We start from the raw sequence: 17,038 nt of genomic DNA, 5'->3' as shown, positions 1-17,038 counted from the left end.
GTCATCACTATGGGCCAATGAACACTTCCGTTGACGGATTTAAATGTTAACAGACACACACCTCCTCGAAAGAGACGCCGAGATGCTTTCTGGTCGTTAGGCTGGTAACTAGAGAAGTATTTTTTATCATTTCTAAGCTGTCAGGTATCAGGACAAGCTGTTTAATACCGAGTATAAATACTCAGAAATCCGGTGAAAGACAAAGTGTTTGTTTTCTCGCTGCTCTAGACATGTAAACGTTTCCGTGCTGTTGTTTGTCTTCCTTCAGCTTCAACGAAACAAAATAAAAATATGTCCTCGATGAAGGAAGATGCGTTATCTCCAGACGAGCTGAGAAGAAGACTGTATCAAACTTTTAGAAATAAAGGAGTGCTGGATTCCCTTAAAGTAAGACACACGTGTTTACTGTTGTGTTTTTTGTTATTGTAGTTATGTTCTTGTTGTTGACTTTGTCACACTACCCTGCGAGTTAGAAACACTTTGAGCGTCATCCTTTCTCTTCTCTTTCACTCCTCTGATCTGATTCAGACACAGCTACGGAATCAGCTCATCCAGGAGTTGAAACACCCTCCTTTGACTGGAGCTGAACCACTTCCCAGACCAGTACCTCTTAAATCTGATCCCCTTCTGGTCTCAGCCTGTAACAGCATGGTGGCAGATCATCTACGCACCTGTGGATATGAGTACACGCTTTCCGTGTTCTACCCTGAAAGTGGCTTAAGCAAAAACAAGGTGATTATGGCGACATGAGATTTCATATTTAATAGATTGTCGTTTTAAATGTAAAGGACTTCATAGCAAAAAGGTTTGTGTGTTATCTAATGTGACAGGTTTCCACAAAAGGGGAACTTCTTCAGCTTCTCAGAATAAGTCCTGAATCTGCCCTTTACAGGTCCTTGGTAGGTAATGATATACTTACGTTTAAACAAAGTTGTTGAAATATACACCTATGATGATGATGATGATGATGATAATAATGTAATTGTTTTTAATATTTAACAGTCTTTAAAGAAAGAGGACAGGGATAAAGGTATGTGCAACAGTATGCTTCTTTGATTTAAAAATGCCTTTTCCTTTTGTGCCTGTGCTTTATGTACCTTTCTCTTTTCCTGCAGGGTTCTTGATCAGCCTCCTCACACAGTTTACTCACCCACATACTCACAGCCGTGACGCTGACACTCAGACAACCAGCGGAGGAACTTACGGAGAGTCTCTCGGTATAATGACGCCACATTGTTGTCCCCGCACATTCCTCCCCAGGCAAACCTTGTAATATCTTCTCTCCTCCATACTACAGTTGAGAAGATGAAAATGATTGATAAAGAGTATGAAAGCATCAGTCACAGCGGGGAGAAATGGTTTTCAATCGAATCCAAACTGGCTGCGTATAGAAAAGACACAGACGCCCAGATGCAAGCTGAAATGAACGCAAAGGTGCATATTTGTATTTCTACACACGTAACACATTTAAAGAAATGTATGGGAAGGTGTGAAGGATAGCCGCATACTCATATCTGTGGTTTTCATGTTATCATGCTTGAGTTTTCCTGCTGGTGTTTACAATGTCCCTTTTTGTTTTTATCAAAGATGCAACACTTTAAAGATGTTGAAATCGCCACGGTAAGGATGGAAGAACAATCCAAATTTCAGAAAGAATTTGATAAACTGAAGCAGGACCTGGAAAGGACCTATGAAATGAAGGCGAAAGCGCTGATGGAGCGGGAGAAAAACGCAATCGATCGGTTACAAAAACAACAAGAGGTAGTCGAATGCTTTGATGTTTTTGCTTTGTTTGTTTCTCTCAACATTGGCAGACTCATCCCAAATGTGTTTATTCGTGTGATCTCCAGTTGTCTAATCTGAAGAGACTTGAATCAGTGTTGTCTTTTCTTTCTTTTTTTTAAAATCTCTCTTTTGTGTAGATTGAAGAAAAAAACACTTATATACAGAGACAATCAGTCCTGAAAGAAATTGAAACCCAGTGGAACCGAGAGAGTGAGCTGAGGATGAGAACGGAGGCTTTTGAAAAGTACGAGCGTTGATGCCGGCAGAAATCTGACTTGTTCTCCACTTGTGACCTCTTGTGTCTGGAAATGTGACTGTGTTTGTTTTAATGGTAGGACTTGTCAAATTCAAGAGGACAAGATCAAGACTATGGAGGAGCAGCTGAGGAGGAGAGAAGTGGCAGTGAAGAGTATGGAGGACACGTACGACCAGAGGCTGAAAAATGACCTGTGCAGGTATTCCATAATCTCATTTGTTCACATGTGCAGTCCTATTGGATAACTCCCCTCAATATTCAAATCTCACTTTACCTCTCAAGTTAAAGACAAAATATTCAAGGATGTCGTCAGTGAGTGACCAGAGAAAGTCCCTTTTGTTGAGTTATTCTCTTGGTTAATTTGAAAATGAAGAGCAAATAAGTAAAGAGATCAGTTACTCAGGTTATAAGAAAACACTGAAAGAGACTTTCCCTCTTAATATGCTAATTATTGATTAATACTTGAAAACTGTAAGATATAAAATGTGTTTTCGGATCACTTGGTTTATTTAAGGGGCGGACATATTTTGAAAACATTTTGCTATCATTTTGTTTCAGTGCTGTTTTTTTGTTTTTTTTTATCGTCATTCCTTGTTTTATTATTTAGATACCAGCTTGAGCTGAAGGAAGACTATATCAAAAGAACAGAAAAACTATCTGAGAATGAAAACAGAAACCAAGGTGAGTGTTTCAATGCAAAGCCGCTGACTGGTTTACTGCTGCCTGTCTTTTGATTTTTCTACATTTTTTTTTTCTCTTTCTTTTTAAAAATTCTCTTTTATTTAATCTTAGCTGAAACTGCTCGTATCCAAAAGGAGTCCGCTATCATGAATTCCAAACTAGAGGAGCACAGCAGAGCATGTTCAGAGCTGAGACGCCTGCAGGTAAACATCTCCCAGCAGCACACACACTAACTCTTCAATAGGCCTGTTAGTTCAGACAGAACTTTTCACCGTGCCACCACCTCATGTGAATCTCCAGGCCGAGTTCGACACCGCACAGCAGCAGATTACCCTCCTAACTCGACAGACGGAGTTGTTGAGGGAGCGACTTGAGAGCACGAGTGACTATCCCAGCTTGAAGAGAGAGAAGGCGGAGCTGCAGGGGCAGCAGCGGCTGCTAAAGAAACAGCTGGAGGATGCACAAGAGGAGAACCGCCTTTTCCGTGCAGGTAACCTTTTAGTGTGTGTTCCCTGGTACCTCCCAGGAGTTTAAGCATGCTGCCATTTCTTTATGTACATCTGATTTCTGTGTGGTTTAATGTCTGAAACGTTCTGCTTATAAATGTTCACCTCGAATGTCAGTGTGTCGAAGAATATTTGATATAAGGGACATAAATGTAGTCGCTCTGTGGCATTCAGAGTGTGGGCTCGTTGTGAGCTGTGGGAGATGCAGTCTACTGTGAAGCATTCAGGTTCATCTGTCCCACTGCTGCTGGCTCCTCGCAGTCTTTTTCAATGTGTCTTGCCTGCCAATGTGGAGCCGCTGTGCTGTGTCTGTAGCCCTGCAGACAACTTTCCTTTTTAAAAGGAACCCGTGAAAAGAGGATGAGAGTAAAGGAGAGCAGAGAGAAGAGTGAGGGCTCCCTTTCACCCATGGCTCAGGCCCAAAGTTTAACCTCTCCCTCGGGGATACATCATTCTTCTTGTTTGAGGATGAAGAGGGGAGCAGCGGGCCTCTCTCTCTCCTCAGTGAAAACAAAAGGCAGAGACATGGTGTTAAGCTCCAAGTGCATTGCTCTCATGCTGGTCAGATCCTTGCAGCCAGGAGTCCTGAGCTGGAGCCGTGATGATCAAACCCCAAAGTTAGACCAACTCCTGTAACCGAAACAATAGGCTGACAAAATCGTGCAAATCGTTACTTTCCCCTTTGACTCCAATAACCTGTGTCTTAGATTTAGGCAAGCCATCCAAAGAGCAGATGACCCTGCAGATGGAGCTACGGAGGCTGCAGAGCGCTCGCAGGCTGGATGAAGAGGAGTTTGACAACCAGAAACAGGTGTTGCAGGCGCAGCTCCAGAGCGAGGTCAGTCATCTCCTCCCCTCCCCCGTCCTCCACAGTGTGGGAAACTATGTGGTCATACTTTACCGTTTTGTCTCACACTGAGAATTTCTTGTTCGTTCTTTTTTTTTTTTTCTTTTTTTTTTTTTCTCGTTTTTCTTAAATCCAGGGTTCCTATATTTTCATTTATTTATTTATTTTTACGTGTTGCAAAGAATCCACTTTTTGTCCCTGTGAACACACGATTATGCTATGACGAGTTGTCCTGTTTCTGCAGGTGGAGCGCAGCGCTCAGCTCAAGGCTCAGTTGATTCAGTGCGAGGAGAAGTCACAGTGGATGAGCAACCACATCGAGGATATTAAGATGCAGCTTCGTCAGACTCAAAGAGGTATACCATGACTGAGCATGCAGGTCCGGATTAGTCACGTTAGCATCTGTATGCAGTTATGTATACAGGTTATATACAGCATGTGGAGTTGGCTTGAATCCCACTTTAAATTCACTTTCTTTCCTGTATCATGCCGTTTTACTCCATGACATGTTCGCAAAAGGGAACATATTTGTCATAATATTTATCTGCAAAAACAAGAAAGAAAGTCTTTACAGTTGTAAGAAGTGGGAGTGTGCATGCATGAGTTCTATGAAAATTAGTTTTAGCAAACTTTATTTTCTTCTCTCTACTCTTTAATGGTGGTTGTTCTTCAGTATTAGCGTTCAGCTCTCCTCTTGTTTGCCTTTCTTTTTCCTTTCCATCGACATTGGCAGCTCTTGAAAATGAAGTGCTGCGTAACCCGAAGCCCTCGCTCGTTGATCGCTCGGTCCTGGATCTCAGTGCTGACAAGCTGGTCCCCCCTGACGTCTACGTGGACCGAGCTCTGCTGAGATCCAGGGTGGCTTATGATGGTGTTTGTGAAGCAGGCGGGCCCTCCAGAGGACACAAGTGGCCTCGGGGCGACTCTCCAGACTCGGACATGGAGCTGGTGACCGTTGCCAAAGCTCGGTTCCAGGAGCTGCAGAAGGAGGCCGACGTCTTGGAGGAGGCTTACAGGAGCTACCAGCAGAGGGCGGTGTCCTCCACGCTCGGGCACATGCTTCCCACCAGAGCTCTTTCCCCACAACGAGCGAATCCTTCACGTCACCCGGACTCTCTCCATAGGAAACACGTCTCTCACCACTCACACACCCACACACCACACAAGTCAAAGGTCGCGCCCAGACCGCTGTCGCCGCAAACCTCCAGAACCCCCTCCTCACTACCCTACACCACGAGAAACACTCTTCCTCCTGCACAATTACGAGTGACCTTCTCAGAGGAACACAAACAACCCCGATCCCCAATTTTCCCCGACCACAGTCTCCATTTATTGACTGAACCTCAAACAGAAGAACCCCCTCAGAGTGAAAGCAGCTCTCCCTCTCGACGTCTATCCTCCACACCACGCTCATCCTCCAGCAGGACGCTTCAAAGAGAGACCTCAGAAGGTACCTCTCAAAAAAAATCACTTTAAGAAAAAAGATTTTATGCAACATCCTCTTACCTGTCGAGAAATGAATAATGAAATTGCCTGCACGACTGCATAAGACATACTGTATGTATTTATTAATGTTGAAACATTCCAAACATTCAGCCATCACCTTTTCACATCTGTCTCTTGTACTGTAATTTTTCCTGCGCTGAGAGTTTTGGCTAATGTAAAGTCTTTAACCGTCATAGATGCAGTTGCGTCTCCGATGGCGTTCCCTGAGTTGTCTTCTGAAAGACAGCCCCCTCAGGCCCCCCGCGACGAGCCGGCCGCCTCAGGTGACTTTTTCTCCGAGCTCAGTCCATCCTGCAGGCCACAGCTCAAGAGCACAGCACGAGAGCAGAGCAGGTACCATCTGGCATCGCTTCGGCAAGGACATGACATCATTGAAATGAACGTTTACGATGTATAGAATACTAATGGCCCGCACATTTTGATTCTGTCAGTCCGCCCGAGTTCCAGCCCGTGGTCTCCAGCTTGGAGTCTTCCCCACAGCCAGAGAAAATCACACTTGAAGATCTCGGAGGGAGTCTATCAGGTACTCTCAGCAAATAGGTGCTGGTGTTCTTGGTTTTTTTTTACACTTTAAATGTTCTAGAATACCTCGCCTCTGCCTATTTCAATCCTTATTAGCCTGTTATTGCAGCCCTTTGAATGTCCAGTAATGAAGGCCTCTTCTCGTGATCTGAAGCCCAGCTTAGATCTTCAGTTTTACAGAGATGCAACAGGAACTTTAGGGCGCATAAAGTTCACTTTACAGTTCGGTTTCATGTTGTTTTTACAGTCCGTAAATCTTGAATTATACAAAACCAGCCCTGTAAGCATCTTTATCAAAAGGACAATTTAGAGGTTTTCCTGTCTAGCCTGGAGCTTTCTCTGTTTTCTCAGATGGAGAGTGATAGGTGCACTTTGTTTATACTGCTCTGAGGACTTGGATTAAAGAGATTTTCAAATGCATTTTTTTTATACTTCCATTAAAAATTAGTTGAACTCACTTATTTATTTATCTATTTATTTTTTCTGTTTTCCATAGTCATTTTTTTTAAACGGCATCCCCGCACAATACAAAATGAGTATATCCGGTTTGGAGGTTTTTGGATTTGAGAATGGCTGTTTTTTAATGAGTGTGTGACCGGCCTCCAAAGTGTTCTTTCAGTGGCCCTGCACAATGGTGAAGATGAAGGGTAGCTGATTATGTATTCTGTGGCCGGTCCTCTGGCCCTGTCGCATTATGGCGAGGAATAAAAGATCTCTTTGTGCCTGTCTCCCTCCAGAGCCCAGCCACATTCCAGAGCTTCTCCCGGACACTACCGTCCCTCTCTCTGAGGAGGCCCCTGATGGCCCCGCTGTCTCCCACCCACAGGACCTCCCAGAAGACCCGAAAGACTCGCAGGGCTTAGCGGGTGAGTTGTTGGCCCCCCCCCCTTTTTTTTTTATATCAAATCTGACCCCAAATGACTAGAATGACCCGATTTCTACTGTACAGTCTTGACTGTATGACTCTCAGATTGTTTTACTCGCATTGCATTCTGAGGATCACTGCCCTGGAAACAAAATAAGAGACAACTTGTTTGACTCAAGTCAATCTGTGTGTGTTATATGAAAGCCTCGGGAATTTCACTTGAACCTGCAAGAGAAGAAGAGGATGAGGAGCAGAGGTGGGAAAGAGAGCGAAAGGAAAGACAAGAACAAAGGCAAAAGGAGCAGGAAGAAGCCCGAGAGAGGGAGTTACAAGAGCTTAAAAGACTCGAGGAAGAGGCGGTAATGATGATCCTAAAATCTCATGTTCACACCTATCTTGTCTATGATGAAATTCATTTGAACATTTCTTTCTGTCCAGCTTTTGCGGGAGGTGGAGACAACAAGGGAGGAAAAAGAGGAGAAAAGCGAGATGAAAATAGAAGATGAAGAGCAGAAACAAGAGGCAGAAAATGAAGAGGAAAACGAGGCTAAAGGTGAAAATCCCCTGGAGAAATACATGAAGATGGTCCTGGAAGCAAGAGAGAAGCAGGATGCGCCGGTGAGTTTATCACACATTCTGTCCCGAGACTCCTGTCATCAACTTTCCACATAAGTTAAACCAAGCTTTTATTTTTGTAGAACCCTGGAAGAGACGAAAGAGGACATTCCAGCCCAGAGGCCAAGAGTTCGTCGGAGGAGAAACACGACAGGTAACTCAGAAAAAGCTTGCCAGGTCGCTTACAAAATAGGTGCATACATGGAGTTGAATGGCTCCATGTATTAATACAAATTCTGCTTTTAGTATCGGAAAGTTTCATAAACATTTAAGCCTTCATGATCCTCTTCCCATAACATTTCATTTCTTTTTCACTCTCTCATCTCCTGGCCTTTGTTTCACGTTATGTGTTCTGGAATTATGTTGTCTTAAGGATGAGATAATTGAGACATACTTTTCTATTTTCAGTGCTTTTTTTTTTTTTTTTTTTTTTCCTTTTCCTGTCCCTTGAGGCCTTACCTAACAAACTTCATTTTGTTTCCCCAGCATCGCAGCTTATTCCCACAAGGATGAAGAAGATGATTTCTGGTGAGCCGGCGGCCCCAGAGTGCTCTCATAAAACGATTAATTTCACAGGCCTCTGTAGTTTTTGTACTCTTATCACCAGTGTTCTAGTAAATGTGCTTGGTATGTTTTTTTGTTTTGTTTTTACATCAGCTGTATTTGTATGAATAAATCTTTTTTTTTTTCCAAGTGGATTGACTGAACAACTTTAAACAATATCATGCAAAAGAAAAAAAACTCTTCCACAAGAGAGAGAATTTTGTTTACATTTTTTTATTTTCATAAAAACAGTCAACAGGCCCGTTGAATAATGTCGTAGAGGGGTTTCCAGTCAGACAGGATGCTAGATTGTTGTCCTCCTGGTGATTATTATGTACAGCCTTCATTTTTGGTGCATCAATAAGAAACCACAGCATACAGAGACCAGATGTTGACGCTCTTATTTACATCTGTAAACCCCTGGCAGTTTCTTCACAATGGCATTCATCCTTTGGCTAAATTGACCATTTAGATTGCCACACTTTTTTTCTGCTACTTTACTGTTATTATCTGTTATAAGTTAGGGATCAATATCTCATGAGGAAGCCCTTGACATTCATAGAAAAAAGACAGGTTTACTATCAGGCAACAAAATAATCACAGACTCTTAAAAGTTCTGACTTGAATTAAGGAACCTAAAAAAAAAAAAAAGCCTAGGACTAATGGACTACATAGACTTGATTAATCTGTATTCAGTTAGAAAAAAGAAAAGAAAAGGAAACAGGCAAACACTGCCTACTACTGATGTCAGTATACACTTCTGTACATCACGTGTGTCACTGCAGAAACAGTTCATGCAACAAAGAAACATCAAGTTATCCCTGTAACTCAACTAGTAGTAATAAAACGATTACAAGAGTAATTATTTCAGCTTTATAACAATTGCACATAAAAACAGGTGCAATTATAGAAAATTAAGAAAATCATACATAAGTGGTTTGAGTAACAAAACACTAAAAATATATCTGAACCTGTTGAGAGTGACCATTTGTCACACTTGTAGCTCTGGAGCTCTGTCGGGTTCTCCATAGTGCCATTGCACGTTGAATGTAGTTACACTTGTTTTAAAGGACATTTTAAAAAATCAAGTGTTTTGATCATATACAACAATATAAGACGAGACAATACATTGGATACTGGACGAAGAATCACTTTTGGTGGATCAGGGAAATTTTTCATTGGCATGAATGAATATCAATGGACCAAACTTCAAAGGTATTTAATACCCTCTTGTTGTTGGCGGCAGTCCATGTTCAGCGAGCAAGTTCATCTTCTGGCATAATGTGTACAAAATCAGCCCTATCTTTCTGTGATTTAAAAGATGTATCTATCTGTGGATTTGGGGGATTTTTGCAGTGACACAATAATATGGGAATTTCCAAACATATTTTGACATGGAAGAAGCGTTGATTTGTTTCTGTTAAAAATGATCCGTTGGCTCTAGTGCGTAACTGAGGTAGAGTCGATGTAGGCCAAGTGATGTTTTTAAAAAGAGAGGAGTACAATGAATTTAGAATGTCGAGAATGTGAGTTTTCACTATAGGATTTAATCACATATATGAGCTGGGTTTGCGTTTTAAATGTCACGACTTTCTGTGAAGTTAAACAACGGATCTAAAGGTGACGGACTACTAACTCAGATTGGACGTAAGGCCTTTCATGTAGTGTAATCTTCATCTACATTCGTAATTGGAGATTTAAAAAAAAAAATCGAACACATTCGATGTTTAAAATCCCTTTTGTTGAAAACTGGTGGTCACAGCTTAAAGAAAGACAGAGCAAGAATGGAAATCCAACATTGTAATGCATTGTTTAAGAATAGTGCAATGTCTCAAGCTTCAGTGGCGATAAAAGAGGCCGAAGAAAACCAAACACTTCATGAATATCACCTTCCAAAACTCCTTTTTTTCCCTTTATAAAAAAAAAAAAACCCAGCAAATATTAAACTTGAGAAGCGAGTTAGTGCGGAAAGCAACACTGATGCATTAGTTTGTTAGGAGCCTGGTTAGTACTGCACATTATCAAGGCAGTTGGCAGGTTGTTTTAGCTGAGCTGAGCGTTGTCTTGGTCCAAATGGGCCAGCAGTGTTTGGCCACAGTGTGTGTGTGTGTGTGTGTGTGTGTGTGTTTTTACATAAGTGTGTACAAGTTTATCTGTGGACTGTGTGTGTGGAGCGTGTTTTATCCTTATGTGTAGGAATTGAGGCATTCCTTTGAGCGTGACGTGATGTCCTGCAGCTCCCGCTCTTCCTTCATTTTGATGTCTTGGTAGGCATGCATGTGACTGGCATCCTTAAGGTAGGCCCAGTTTGCAGAGAGAATCATGAGGAAGTGGATCTGGAAGAGAAGGGTGAGGTGGATGGCCGGTGAGCATGTCAGAGATGCAAAGCAAGCTACAGGAGTCAGAGCTACAAAACGTAGTAAACATAAAGTTAAGCCTTTAAAAAACACACAAAAAGACATCACTGGAAAAGACTTACAGTTAATGTAACATTTCAGTTACAATCATAACTACGTCTGGATTGTAACACTATTTTTTTTCGGTGCATTATACTACAGAAATGAAAGTGAGAATGAAAAGAGGAACAGCCAGAGGTCATGCGAGCAAGTTTTATGCAGCAGTAAAAGCTTGTGGTTAGTGCATAGCAAGCAACTTCGTGACACCTGACCCTTTTCCCTTCTGCATTATAATGGTTTTATAAGAAATAGACCAGATAGGGTAATTTTGTAAACAAAGATTGTTTATTTAATAACGAAAGTAAAAGCTACAGTCTTGAAAAAAAAACTTTGAGGAAAATTAAATATAATGTAATATGGAGTATAAGTAACTCTAAACAGATCAGAGAATCTGCAAAGTGGAAGCATGCAGGCTCAGTGTTAAGATAACAACAAATGGCACTTTGAGAAAGAAACGGAATGGAACAAAACAACTTCAAGGCCGAGGCTTTAGCAGCGCCAGCCCTCATAGAAAAAAAAAATACATTTAATCTACACTAAAAAAAGAGAGAAAAGTTTCTTATTTCCTTTTTTATAATATACATGAAATCAAAGTGAGCCTCAGGGCCTCATGCAGAAGGAAACCCCTCATACTGGCCTAACTTTTCTTATAATGTGCTGTCCTATGTACTGTATGTGCAGTTACTCTGAAACCTACAATTAACACCACTGCTCATCATAATACTCAACAGCATCATACAGTGTTGATGAAAGGCTTTTAGTTCGGTTTAGAAGCTAACTTATGACAAAAATATATAATACTGAACATTTTCATTTGAACACTTTGTCTGTGTTTTTGTGGGTTGGTACCAAAATCTTAAGGCTAAAGAAAGAACAATAAAGGCACTTAGCTACTGTAGCTGGCCTTTTTTTTATAAAGTATGACTAGAATTCATCCAGACCAAAACTGCTAATGTGGCGATCAAAATGCAAAGCCTGAGAACACCTTCTCTGTTAGCCATGAGATGTCCACTACTTTTAGAACTTAATACTGTACATCTGTAGGCTTGGTGCTGTACTTGTGCTTGCTTTAATATTCTCATTTGAATTTAAAGTTGTGTTACAACCAACACAAGTGTCTTACGTGAATGTTTCAGTGTACAAAATCGCATTTCAGCTCCGACTGCAGACAACTGATGCTCGTCCTGTTATACAAGGTGGCAGACTGCATGCTTAATACTGTTTGTTTGTTTGTTTTAAATCTGGAACTCTAACGCAATGTATGTGTCTGTGCAGGCCAAAATCGGCCTCGCACATTAAGAATATAAATAACACTTTTGTGGATTTCTAGCAGAGCAGTGCACATTACCATAAAATCAGATGGTGACACATTTCTAAAAGTAAGTGCGAAGGAAAGCAGAACAAACCAAACACCACCCCAATCTGGAGACAACCTTCATCAGCAATATCCCTGGATACCAAATGCTAAAGGAAGCATACAGTCAGCTATTTACACTAATCAAGAGATGTTGATTTTTTTTTTTTCTAGTCTCATTTTTTTAGTTCATTTGTTGTCAGTGGTAAACTGTCTCTACTCAGTGCAGCTTTAAATGTACGAGCTGCGCCTTTGGAAACAGTTTTAAAACTTAGTGCAGCAGTCTTCTCGACTCTTAAACTTCAACACAGCAAAGTTATAAGTGGTAGCCATCATGTAGATCAGCTGGTGGAAAAGAACAGAAAAGGTTGTAAGAGAACATGCCGGTGACCTCCTCGTCACAGGTCGTGTGACTCGTTAGTAAATGTACCAATCATTTTACAGGTCAAACATATTTTGTGACAAACAATAATCAAGCCCAAACTACACTCTCCTCCATTCATCCTAGAATAAAACCACAGCTGTGTGCGCCTAAGCAGATGGTAACAGAGCAAATGGAATTGGAGCTGAAGAAGCGTAATCTTCCTCGGTGTGGTTACATAAACCATATGGGCATGACAAGAGCAGCACTTTGACTCGCAATCTGTTGATACAAACCGTGCAGAGATGGACTAAAAGGAGAGGATGGAGAGGGTGGAGGGAGGCTTACCAAAGCGATCACGGTTGCTCCTGCGCCGGCGCACGCCACGATGTACAGGTGATAAGACAGGTAGAACTGGGAAAATGACAAGTAACAGTAAGCTTTTCTTTCAGTTGACTCTCTGCTGTGTGAGTGTTGATGTGTTGATGTGTGAGTGTACGACTTATCGGTGGGTGGAAAGAAAGTAGTCTCTTACCTCATTGGTGTTGCAGATGCTGCCTAGCGTAGATCCACACGCTTTGCCCGGTGTGGCATTCCAAGGGATGATTCCTGCAGCGTAAACATTCAAAGGGTTTAACATTCATCCTCACTTTACCATTTTAATAACTTAACTCAACCAGGAACAATGAGTTTAACCTACTGATTACAAAGCAAATTTTTTTTATTATTATTATTTTTATGACACGAGGCTAAGTAAACTAATAGTAAGTCTGAGCTCACTGTATCTGTACACCTGAAGGCATGCATTATGAACCGAGTTTAAGGAAAATCCTACAGTAGAGTTGAATGATGGAGAGGTTTTTGAAGTCTCACCCAAGATGTCGCTGACTCTGCACCTCGATTTGTAACCTTCTCTCTTTTTGAACTTTTCATGAAAATCCTCCAACCTGCAGTTTTTTTGTTTGGTTTTTTTTTGGAAGATGAAAAAGTTTTGGGGGTGGGTCTCACAGCTAACTATTTTCATTACCACCACACACAGCTGTGAAACTAGAGGTGCAAGCTGAAAAAGAAAGCTGATTCAAATATTTTCAAGCTTTCAGTATAAGAGTCAACAGATCCAAAAGGTTAGATAGTTATATACTTTTACAGACTTTCCAATTTCACTCTGCTTTTTGTGAGTATTACTTTTTTTATTCAACCATTGGGGCCTGATAACAATTACAGTTTACAAGTTTGGTGTAAAATGAGGCTTGCAAGGGTTACAAGCATTGAGACGTTCATTTAAATCAGTGCTTTGGTTCTAAGCCAGCTCACGCACGCATCCTGAAAAACTATTTGCTGAGTGGAGGCGAATGATGCTGAACGAGACAAAATATACCGTCTTACCATACTGACGAACATCCACACAGATGGAGTCAATGTCAGTGAGGTTGGCCATGGGGGAATTCATGGTGGCACAGGTGGACCACATGTTGTAGAAGAGGAAGACTGGTACGGCGGAGAAGCCGAACACACCGAGCCAGGCCACACCGAGGATGTATGTAAGGAAAACGAACTGAGGACACACAGATGGCACATTGTAAGCATCATCAGAAACCTATCAATCAATCAAAGTTGAAAAACACACATAGTACCCTCCTCCTCATACACTCTTTTGTTACTGTGTTGGACATTTCCATCTCTGCTTTTTTTTTTTCCCTCTCTTTTTTTAAATCACATTGCCTTAAAACTCTCTGTGATTAAAACTAAGGGTCACAAGCAGCTCTGTGGCTGTGTTAACATACCATTCCACTGATGCAGCGTCCACAGATGGTGGTCTTGAACTCGCTGTGCAGTTCTTTGACGGCACTGGTAGTGTAGAAGCCCTCAGCCAAGAGAATGATTCCGTACAAGAAGAAGAAGGAGGCGATGCCATAGATCACATACTGCATCAGCTGTATACTGTTAATGAGAAATGTCACACATGAGCTTAGCTGTGCAAGTAAAGCCACAAAAACAGAAAGAGTATCAATCAATCAATGCGTGGCATGTTTCTCCCTCCTGACAAAACACCTGCTGAGACCTACTAAAAATGTCAGGTTAAGAAAAAGCATGACATACCGATGTCTGGTGTGGAAAATAGCTGCTTACAATCATTGTCTTATTCATGCAGTCTTAAAACATGAGTAACCTGGGTTTGCCATTTAATCATGAACAGATGATTGAAACAGTGTTCCAGATTTCCTAAGACCTGAGGAGAGACGCTAATCCCAAATGTGGAGATAACAGGTGATGCATGTCTCTGGAAACCATTCGCCAAGAGAGACAGACTGCCCCTGAAGACGTCTTAAATTAAACAGAGCACTCCAAATCTGCCCCAACATAAAACACATGTGCAGCCCTGTCTCTGTCGTTCCTCTTTTATTGTCTGCACTAATGGATGCGCTGTAAAGAATCAAAGGTCCATATTAGGACTGTTTCCCAGAACAACCTGAACGTGGGAGTTATCATCACCTAAAAATACCCTACATGAAGTACACCGCATTAAACGTGGTATCTATCTTACATTTAGGCCTTCTTTTTATTGTGATGGGATTGTGGTAACAAACATGTCAGGGTGATCACACTGTGTAATGGATTCCACTGTCACGTTAAAGACACACGCACAGTTTACCAGGATGTGATAAACCGTGTTATTGGTTTTTTTTTCCACTGAGGTCACTTACATGTCAGTCAGCATGGCGTGATCACTGGTCACCTTGGAGAAGTGAGTTTCCAGGATGGTAACTGTGCCGGTGAGAGCCACATGGCCACATCCACAGAACAGGGCCACCCCAGAGAAGCAGAGGATGGTAGCCACCAGTGACGCGTACGGCACCCCACCTAAACATTTGATGCAGCACTCGAAGCACCCTGCGGGAGAAGAAAGAAACAAAGGTGTCAGTAAAAGTGTTGTTTTACCTCACAGTGCTTTAGAACTTCATAACTTTAAACGACCACAACAACACTCTATATCAGGAGGCTTGACCTGACGTATAAAGGAGGCCGCAGAAGTTTCAGTCTAATGTTCACAACATATCCACGATGCAGATTAAGCAACATAGCCCAACCCTTCCACGACTCTTTTAGCCCCTATATCAATGCTGCCTGTATGTGGACTAAATAATCACAACATACTGTAAATGAAGGGGTGAAAGTAAAGATGGAAAGAGAAAAATGTATGACGCAACTTCAATACCAGCTGGCTGGAAAAAAGTCTGGACAGAGTCAGGGTGAAAATTTGCCTTCACACATGCAGGTCAACACGTCTGTTTCTTTGTAAGGAGACACAAAAAAACAACGGTAAAAACACACATTTTCATGAGGATCCAGAGGAAAACAGAGCTTATGAGAAGACAGAAATGGATAGCGGACAAAAACATGGGGTCTCAGAAGGAAAATTAGAAAACTTGGATGTTGGGTTTAAAAATGATCATTTCCTTCCTATTCAATCAAACAGTGCAACTGTCAAAGTATTTAACTTCCATTTATTCACTATGATTATTTCCCCAATCCTTTGTCTCACAGGGCCATATCTGTCTAACAGTCATGATCAAATAAATAAATCCTCAAAGGGACATATTCTGACATGTCTGTTCAAAATAAAGTTCATATATTTCCTCTGGGACCAGGCTTGATGCAGCATGCTTCCTCTCAAAACTTTTGAGACCATCAGAAACGGTTTCCTGTGTGAGGAGGCTGAGGTTTCTCAGTCTTCACTCCCTAATATGTTTCATCTGACAATTCATCACTTCATTTAAAGGGCACTAATGTCCATCCAGCAGGTCAGAGCAATGTGTGTCTGCCTGCCAAGCTGGAATGGAAATCAATGAAAAACTCACAATGAGGGAATGAAGTGACCCAGATGGATGTGCCTCATCCAATGTGTTTCTAAACCCTCCAAACACAACCAGTCACTACAATGCACTGTCTGTGGATGCATGCAAACAAACCACTGTGTGCTCCCAATCAGATACACGTGTATGACAGGATGTTGTATAGTCACAGGACATCCAGGTCAATGGCTAGTAATGTTTTAAATCCCTCACATATGCCTCGCGTCACACTGCCGCTAAAGTATTTAATGCTAGTTTAATCAATATTTTTATTAAAATTGGATCAAATGATTTGGATGCAACAGACGTTTCTGTGAGTCACAGTAACAACTCCTCTCAACTCTACAGATCATTTCAGCCCCTTTAGGTCTTTGTGTTGGTTTCCAGGCCCACAGCACATCTGTTTTGGTTTACTCTCATTGCTGCCATCAGCAATTTTCGTTACAAATATCTCTGATAAACCCCTGGTTAACTGTGTCTCCAGTAACATTTACTAGCTGATGATCATTGTGGGAGATCACAGCTAATGAGCTAGCTGTCATGGAGTTAGTGAAGACCCAAACAGAAGAAGACGCTTGAAAGTGCCAATTATACTCAAGAGCAAAACATTTTTTAGTGAGGTAATGAGCCAACTGAAAACTGTTGTATTCCCATCTTTTGTTATGACAAATGGAGTCCCCGCACCGCTAGTCATTAATAACTGTGCAGGCTTAAGGCACTTTCCCTATGTACATTTTGTTTTAAACATTTAATGCATTGCAAACGAATAATTGAAACACACAAGCAGACCATCTGATGAATGATAATATCTGTATGTCAAAATCAAGTCTTGTGAGCTTTACGTTTCATCCAGCTGCTCTGCTGCCAAAACAACAATTATTTCAGAT

The 17,038-nt window shown here is 41.5% G+C and overlaps 2 protein-coding genes across 3 annotated transcripts in view; one reads left to right on the top strand and one right to left on the bottom strand.

Moving 5' to 3' along the window:
* Positions 1-2: 2 nt before the first annotated feature.
* Positions 3-8,271, top strand: ofd1 (OFD1 centriole and centriolar satellite protein). The gene is made up of 23 exons (XM_079358413.1): positions 3-104; positions 269-387; positions 529-732; positions 831-899; positions 1,003-1,030; positions 1,116-1,217; positions 1,298-1,434; positions 1,588-1,761; positions 1,923-2,029; positions 2,121-2,240; positions 2,649-2,722; positions 2,834-2,925; positions 3,023-3,212; positions 3,936-4,066; positions 4,320-4,431; positions 4,809-5,525; positions 5,758-5,914; positions 6,013-6,104; positions 6,841-6,969; positions 7,173-7,327; positions 7,407-7,586; positions 7,667-7,737; positions 8,070-8,271. The coding sequence occupies exons 2-23, from the start codon at positions 292-294 to the stop codon at positions 8,113-8,115; spliced, it is 3,183 nt and encodes a 1,060-aa protein (XP_079214539.1). The 5' UTR covers positions 3-104; positions 269-291; the 3' UTR covers positions 8,116-8,271.
* Positions 8,272-8,341: 70 nt separating this feature from the next.
* gpm6bb (glycoprotein M6Bb) overlaps positions 8,342-17,038 on the bottom strand; it is a 28,844-nt gene continuing 20,147 nt past the window's right edge. The window contains exons 2-7 of one of the 2 annotated variants that reach the window (XM_079358429.1): positions 15,003-15,189; positions 14,082-14,238; positions 13,684-13,852; positions 12,833-12,906; positions 12,646-12,711; positions 8,342-10,462 (exon numbers count right to left, since the gene is read on the bottom strand). In XM_079358429.1, the coding sequence (XP_079214555.1) occupies positions 10,313-10,462; positions 12,646-12,711; positions 12,833-12,906; positions 13,684-13,852; positions 14,082-14,238; positions 15,003-15,189 (803 nt within the window). In that variant the 3' untranslated portion in view covers positions 8,342-10,312. Of the gene's footprint in view, positions 10,463-10,845; positions 12,282-12,645; positions 12,712-12,832; positions 12,907-13,683; positions 13,853-14,081; positions 14,239-15,002; positions 15,190-17,038 lie in introns of those variants that run through there. The other variant, XM_079358430.1, reaches the window with a different exon arrangement.

The sequence above is a fragment of the Symphodus melops genome (assembly GCF_947650265.1).
Source record: "Symphodus melops genome assembly, chromosome: 12".
Taxonomy (NCBI): Eukaryota; Metazoa; Chordata; class Actinopteri; order Labriformes; family Labridae; genus Symphodus; species Symphodus melops.
The sequence above is the reverse complement of the archived record's forward strand: the minus strand, read 5'-3'. Positions and strand labels throughout refer to the sequence as shown.